We start from the raw sequence: 7733 nt of genomic DNA on the forward strand, positions 1-7733 counted from the left end.
TGCTAAAATTCCTGATCTGCATTTCCCAGCGTGTTGTCACAGACTCAGCGTCACCACAGCATCAGCAGGAGTTAAATAAAAGTGCTACTAGTGCCCCTTTATGCAAAATGCTTTTGTGGGTGCATGGCATCACAGACTATACAGGCTACTGTTGGTGGAGAAAAGACCTTGGTATCTCTGTGTATTCTAGGATTAAGTTTTCCCTAAATGAGTGTTGTTTGTCAGCAACAAACTACTAAATTGGCCCAGAAATGCAAGGTACCAATGGCTGCTGGTATTTGTTTATAAGAGTGGATATTTACTTTTACAAGCTCTGATGCACCTTAGATATTTGCTAAGAAAGACCCCACACTACAGTCGTTGTTACCTGTGTGTTTGATTAAAGTTGGTCTGTGTAGACGTTTTGGACTGATAAAGATGAAGGCCAAAAGCAGGTAGTTTTGCCTTATGGCCCTGACACACCAACCCGATTTTCGACTTTTTTGACCATCTCGGAGAGGCAGTCAGTCCGACTGCCTTTTCTGCTGAAGGTCGGCCGTCAGGTTGGTCTGTCAGAGCCTTTAGAGTAAAAAGTGCACACTGCACTTGTCAGACCCTACTGTGTAGGGTGACATTATGTTTTACATGTTCACAGGTAACATGCAGCCTTAGCTGTCAGCTAAAAACGTGTTGGGTGTCTGTGTGAGCCAAACAATCACTTATTCCCCCATTCTGCACATTGTAACGCATGAAAAATCCTCCCCAACATGTTACTACATTGTTATCACAATGATGATAGTAGATGGCATGGATCATGCAGTTTATTGATCGGCCGTAGTTTGTTTTGTTTTTGTTCCTGTGGTTTGCACTTTAAGTCCATGTTTGCACTTGCTAAGAGCCATTGTTGTGGCTTACCGGTGTTTGTGGCCAGCTTATCTATAATATCTATTATATTCTGGTAAATTATTTGAAAAGAAAAAAAAAATGTCACACTTCACTATGATCTGTTCTCAAAACTAGTCACAGTAAGCCTACAATGTTTGCTTGATAACATTATTAAATATCATAAGCACGTGGACAGTAGGGGATGCAAGATATAGAGTGTATATTTTAATACTGAAGATGGTGAGAAATACTTTGGATATATGTAGATTTTTCTGCTGTTTCAGAATAAAAGTCTGAAAAAAAGCACGAATGCGTTGTGTCAATTAATCCCTTTTGTTTATTTAACCACATCTTGTTAGTTAACATCTCTGCAAGTTAAGTGAATTTAGATTAATTTGTTAAGTTAGTAAAGATAGTGGCATACACATTGAGATGATTTGGTAAGTGCATCAGTGTTAGGTTTCCCTTCTGACAGAGATGTTACTCTCTTGTTTCCTGCCCAGGGACTACCAGTAGTACCAGAGTTAGTACTGGTACTGCTAAGGAGCTGTGCAGTGGGAAAATTGGGAAGCCATAGTTCAAATATGCTGACCAGTTTAAAAATACAGCACATATTTAAGTAGAACTCAAACACTGTGTATATTCTACGCATCTACAGTATTTCTCAAACATATCTACAATTTCATCTGACATCCGAAGGTAAAGGATTTAGTATTTCAAGATTATAAAATGACAAATCGCCTGCAATTTATAGTTTATTCGTCAGTATTCACACAAAAAAGTTTCAATAAATAACACAAACAACTTCACATTACAGGAATTTTATTTAGGACAGAGCCAGACTTAATGACTTTAACTCTGAACATAACAAAGCTGGTAATGAATAGACAAACTGTTCTGTGCTTATGTTTAACTGGTGCTTTTATGTTCCTTTTAATATTCCTCTCCTTCCTCCTCTCCCTCACCCTCAATAGAGTCGACTCCAACCTCCTCGTAATCCTTCTCCAGAGCTGCCATGTCCTCTCTGGCCTCGGAGAACTCTCCCTCCTCCATCCCCTCACCCACATACCAGTGGACAAAGGCACGCTTCGCGTACATCAGATCAAACTTATGGTCAAGCCGAGCCCAGGCCTCTGCAATAGCAGTGGTGTTGCTCAGCATGCACACAGCCCTCTGGACCTTGGCCAGGTCTCCACCAGGAACTACAGTGGGAGGCTGGTAGTTGATGCCCACCTTGAAACCAGTGGGGCACCAGTCCACAAACTGGATGGAGCGCTTGGTTTTAATGGTGGCGATGGCCGCATTCACATCTTTGGGCACCACGTCGCCACGGAACAGCAGGCAGCAAGCCATGTATTTGCCGTGGCGAGGGTCACATTTCACCATCTGATTGGCTGGCTCGAAGCAGGCGTTGGTGATTTCTGACACCGAGAGCTGCTCATGGTAAGCCTTCTCAGCAGAGATGACAGGGGCATAGGTGGCCAGAGGGAAGTGGATACGGGGATACGGCACCAAGTTGGTCTGGAACTCTGTCAGATCGACATTAAGGGCACCGTCGAAACGGAGGGAGGCAGTGATGGAGGACACTATCTGACTGATCAACCTGTTCAGGTTGGTGTAAGTGGGACGCTCAATATCGAGGTTCCTGCGGCAGATATCGTAGATGGCCTCGTTGTCCACCATGAAGGCACAGTCAGAGTGCTCCAGGGTAGTGTGGGTGGTCAGGATGGCGTTGTAGGGCTCCACCACGGCCGTGGACACCTGGGGAGCTGGGTAGATGGAGAACTCCAGCTTGGACTTCTTGCCGTAGTCGACAGACAGGCGCTCCATCAGCAGGGAGGTGAAACCAGAGCCGGTGCCACCCCCGAAGCTGTGGAAAACCAGGAAGCCCTGAAGGCCAGTGCACTGGTCAGCCTGGGGACAGAGAGGGAGAGGCAGTGGTCACATGACACAGTGTTCTCCCTATGTTTGTGGAAGTCTTAGATGCACGTATTTGGCGGTGGGTTTAAGGGTCCTCCCTCAAGAAAACGTTACGTTTTTAAATAAAAATGTAATTTCACATCATTTTGGACCATTATTATTATCATATCTGCATCTAAAATGTTGGAAAAGCTATGTTTTTTCTATGTTATGTATTTAATAATTAAATACATGAATAATAAAACTGGGGGAGCATCTTAGGGCTGTGCAATTAATCAAATCAAGTAAACTCATATTGTCTTTTGCTCTGAAGGGGAATTCAAAAAGATCAATAGGAAAAGTATTGAGGGAAATTTCACAGTTCAAGGTGTTTTACTTGTTTTAATTTTGACCAAAATAATTGTGATTACGTTTTTTTCCATAATCTAGCAGCCCTAGACCATCTACAATCCTTCTTCCTATTTCCCACCGGATCACCTACAAAATCCTGGTCCTCACCTACAAAGCCCTCCACCATCTGGCCCCCTCATACCTCACTGACCTCCTCTCCCCCTACCAACCCTCACGGTCCCTCAGATCCACCTCAGCCGGTCTCCTCTCCATCCAAAAGTCCAACCTGCGCTGTTTTGGGGACAGAGCCTTCTCCAGAGCAGCTCCCAGGCTCTGGAACTCCCTCCCCCAAGAGATCCGCACCTCTGAGTCCCTCACCATCTTCCAGTCCCGCCCAAGACCCATCTCTTCACCTCAGCCTACCCATAGTCCACCTGCCCCCCTCCCTTTTTCATCTGTATCTTGTTTTGTTCTACTTGTTTTGTTTGCTCGTTTTGTTTTGTTATGTTTTTATAATCTACCCTGCCCTGTAAAGCGACTTTGAGTCCATGAAAAGCGCTATATACATTCAATTTATTATTACAATCCTTAGATCTGAGAAAAGTCAGTCAGTTTTGATGACCACTTAGGTGGTCCCCAAAACGGCTTGGGTGCTGCACCTTAGCCTTATAATGGCAGGGAAAAACCCCCTGATATACTCATGTCATGTAATTTTAATATTTGAAATCAAAATTAGGAATAAATCCCTCCTGATATCAAGTTACCCACCAGTTTGCGGATCCGGTCCAGCACCAGGTCGATGATCTCTTTGCCGATGGTGTAGTGTCCGCGGGCGTAGTTGTTGGCAGCATCCTCCTTGCCAGTGATCAGCTGCTCAGGGTGGAACAGCTGGCGGTAGGTCCCAGTGCGCACCTCATCTAAAGACACACATCCAATCAGAAATGAATTGAGGGTTTGACTCAATTAAATGAAGACCCCACGACTATGATATCTATTAGGGCTGCACGATATGAGGAAAATATGCGATAATTTGATGAATATTGCAATAAAGATATTACTTGCGGTAAATAAACAGATACTAAAGTGCACTCAGTTCTGCATCCTGCTGCTTTCAGTATTCGGCTAAAATACAACAAATTGCTTGTTTAATTTAAAAAAAAAAATGAAAGGAAATCATTTCCAACATTCTTTTATTGAACAAATTGCATAACAACATAAAAGGCAGCACATTACATTTTAAACTGTAGTTTTCTGCTTTTATTTTCTTTCAACTAACACAAAAAGCCTTTCGCGATGTGTTTATTGCGCTAGTTGATATCGCCGTGACGATTAAAAAATAAACCAATATATTGTGCACTGGGGCGGGGCTAGAAGAGGGACACGGGGTGGCACTGGCTCCCCCTGAAATACAATTGTCCCTCCCTGGCGCGCCTCCCCCTCCCCCCAATCCATTGGGCTAGAGTGTTGTCAATTACGATTTCCATTGGATCAGAGTACTAGTCACTTGGCTGCCAATTTTCCCTGCCCTTGTCACATGACCAATTAATGTTTCCATGACGACCATCCAAATTCTGATACCATGGAACCAGCACTGGAGTTCTTTTTTAAAAAGTGGCAGACTTAATATGTAGCCTACTGTATTCAGATATACAATTATTTAAAATGAAAATAAGGGAAACTAATAATGAATGTGATGTTTTATTTAGCAGAAACAGTACTTTACATTTTATCCTATCCAATATTTCTAAATTTCTAAGCAGATTTTCTATGCTGTATACTGATAAAATGCCCGCCAGGACCCCCCAATTAATAAATCCTGCAATCGCCCCTGATTGTGCATACCTAATATCTATATGTAATGAGAATTTACCAATGACAGTGGGCTCCAGATCCACAAAAACAGCCCTGGGGACGTGCTTTCCAGCTCCGGTCTCACTGAAGAAGGTGTTGAAGGAATCGTCTCCTCCTCCGATGGCTTTGTCACTGGGCATCTGCCCGTCCGGCTGGATCCCATGTTCCAGGCAGTAAAGCTCCCAGCAGGCGTTGCCAATCTGGACTCCGGCCTGACCGACATGGATGGAGATACACTCACGCTGGGGTGGGGTGGGGGAGACGATTTGGATTAAATAATGTTAAATCATTGCAGTGCTGACAAAGGAAACCACAACCCCTGCTGGTAATTAAAATGGAGGATTTTTGAGAGAGCACCTTTAAATGGATGCTACAGATCAGCACAAAATAGGCCTACTTTGAATAATTCTTCTCTCCTTGCATGAAAACCTTTTTTATTGTTACACCAGTCTCTTATCAATGATAGGCCTATCATGTCTGACTGAGGTTCAGTCTATCATTCATTTTACACGAATCCATCCATTTTCTGCTGCGACAAAAGACGGTCTACTGCGCATAGGATTAGCTAGGGAGAGGATTATCTAGGTCAGACACGAAGCAGAGCTGTCTCTTTAAAAAAAACACATTCTCACTAACGTGCCATTCTTCATTTCTATTTATTTTTTATTTAATTCTAGTATATATTAAATAGAGATAGGCTACACACAAAGACAGTGAAAGAGATGTATCATTTCACATACAATTATCTTCAGAACAAAGAGCACTGACTGGATGTAACCTAAATGTAAGCCTAGCCTATAATAAAAGCTGTTATATAAAATGGCCAGAAAACCGGGGTACAAGCGTTGATGTGCAACAAAGTGGTCAAGCAGATCTAAGATGATTTAGACGAGTAATGAGTAATAAACGAGTTGGAAAAGGATTAAGGCGTGTGTCGTACAGGAATGCATAACCACACGATTTCTGTTGTCTGACAGCACGAATATTGCCAATGAAACGATTTCTATGGGCTGCAGAATATGGCGAGACAACAAAGGGCAAAATCGGAGAAATCTCACAGACGACCTATTTTCCTCCCCATCCCTTTCAATAGGCTACAGGGTAGGTCTATAGCCTACTACCATCGATAAACAATAAATATGGGAATAACACGTTAGAAATGACATTCAAAACCGCACTTACCATGATGGCTTGTCGCTATTATGCAATGTAATGAGACAAGTCTGGGGAGCGTTTGCGTCTGAGGTGTGCGGGGTCTGCAGCGGATCTGCTGATGCTGATGTACCGCAGTAGCTCTGCCTCTTGAGGAGGACAGGTGAAGTGCGCACATTTACAAACCCTCCTCCGTTTGCCGCAACTTTCGCAAATGTGCGTTTCCTAGGATGGCGAAGGCTTGACCCGCCCTACTTTGTCTCTGATTGGCTAGTACTCGCTGTCTTCGTTGGGTGGATTTGGTTAGGTTTAGGCATGAGGAGTGGGATTGGTTAGGGTTGGGTGAGAATACAAGGGTAGGCCAATCAGAGGCAGAGTAGGGCGGGACATGCCTTCGCCATCCGAAAAAATTATAATTTGCGAACAGAAGCAATTAGACAAAGAGGTTAGATTTAGAGAATATTCGCGTATATCTATGCTTGTAACCATAGACTGTAAAAAATAAACCGTAGCGTAGCTTGTAACTTCCGGGTCGGACACACGTTGCTTACTGTTGAAAATATTCCTCCACAAATTTGTAATATGCACAAAATAATACTACAGCTACAAACGTTTTACACATGTGCAAGTCATGTGCATAACACTTTTAAACATGCACAACATTGCACAGCTGTAAAACAATTTTACACAAGTGAAAATTATATCTGTAGTGTGCACAAAACGTTTCACACAATTTTACAGCAGAACATCGTTTGACAAGCTTAAAAATATGGGGTTCCGTTTGTGCCAAAATTAAGTCGACATGCTAACTGCCTGTCTATGTGTCGTCGTCCATGTCTATATGTGTCTGCTTATGGCGCTTTTCCATTACATGGTACCTGCTCGACTCGACTCGACTTGACTCTACTCGCCTTTTTTGGTTTTCCATTACAAAAAGAAGTACCTGGTACCTGCTAACAGGTACTTTTTTAGTACCACCTCAGTCGAGGTTCCGAGCGAGCTGAGGTGATACCAAAAGGTGACGGGAAAGTGACAGAGAAGTGTCCTGAACAAACCCGCCGTTTTTAAATAGTTTAGCCAGCTGTGTGTTTTTTTGCTGCCTCCAGCTTCTTTTGAACCAAATGTGTCTTCTGGCTGTGGCAACAACACACCTTCACCTTCCCACGCTCTTGGTCCTTGGGGAAGCCATACATTTGGTAACCCTTCTTGGACCGATTGGAGCATCCAAACGCTGTACAGCCAACCATGGTATGACCACTAATCTATAAAATGTTAGTTGTGACCAATGACCCATGACACCACTGAACATCACAGAGAGCGGGTGCCAACTTTTCCTCAACCACTTATGCCCTCTGACTTTTGAGAAGAGGTCAGAGTTCATGACCAAACGAGGATCCTCCCTCCCTCTCTCTCCCTCTTCAACCACTTTTGAATTTGCTCAGGGCTATTATAAGTGTGGTAATGGCATAAAGTATGTTATGTTTGTGACGTTATAATATTTGCCCTAAGTATATAGTGCCACCTGCTGTGTCCATTGTTGAATCCGTTCTCGCCCTATTTCGCTTCATCTGCTTTTTCGTGTCCAGGACACAGATGAAGAGGATGTCTCCACAGTA

The 7733-nt window shown here is 43.3% G+C and overlaps 2 protein-coding genes across 2 annotated transcripts in view; one reads left to right on the top strand and one right to left on the bottom strand.

Annotated features, from left to right (window-relative positions):
• The window catches only part of pink1 (PTEN induced kinase 1), a 12570-nt gene extending 11400 nt beyond the window's left edge, over positions 1-1170 (top strand). Inside the window, exon 8 of the mRNA XM_039800014.1 lies at positions 1-1170. This exon is cut by the window's left edge and continues 534 nt beyond it. The gene's annotated coding sequence lies outside the window, so the exon portion shown is untranslated.
• Positions 1171-1606: 436 nt separating this feature from the next.
• LOC120558781 (tubulin alpha chain) lies at positions 1607-6297 on the bottom strand. Its single transcript, XM_039800015.1, has 4 exons — positions 6148-6297; positions 4985-5207; positions 3883-4031; positions 1607-2778 (listed from the first exon to the last, which is right to left on the bottom strand). The coding sequence occupies exons 1-4, from the start codon at positions 6148-6150 to the stop codon at positions 1798-1800; spliced, it is 1356 nt and encodes a 451-aa protein (XP_039655949.1). The 5' UTR covers positions 6151-6297; the 3' UTR covers positions 1607-1797.
• Positions 6298-7733: the final 1436 nt, after the last annotated feature.

This window comes from Perca fluviatilis, chromosome 5 (genome assembly GCF_010015445.1).
Source record: "Perca fluviatilis chromosome 5, GENO_Pfluv_1.0, whole genome shotgun sequence".
Lineage (NCBI taxonomy): Eukaryota > Metazoa > Chordata > Actinopteri > Perciformes > Percidae > Perca > Perca fluviatilis.

Excerpts from the sequence above, each read along its gene's own strand:
- LOC120558781 (XM_039800015.1), bottom strand. Across the intron at positions 4,032-4,984 it reads TCTGGAGCCCACTGTCATTG|ATGAGGTGCGCACTGGGACC; the intron begins GTAAATTCTCAT and ends GTGTGTCTTTAG. Across the intron at positions 2,779-3,882 it reads TGGACCGGATCCGCAAACTG|GCTGACCAGTGCACTGGCCT; the intron begins GTGGGTAACTTG and ends CTCTGTCCCCAG.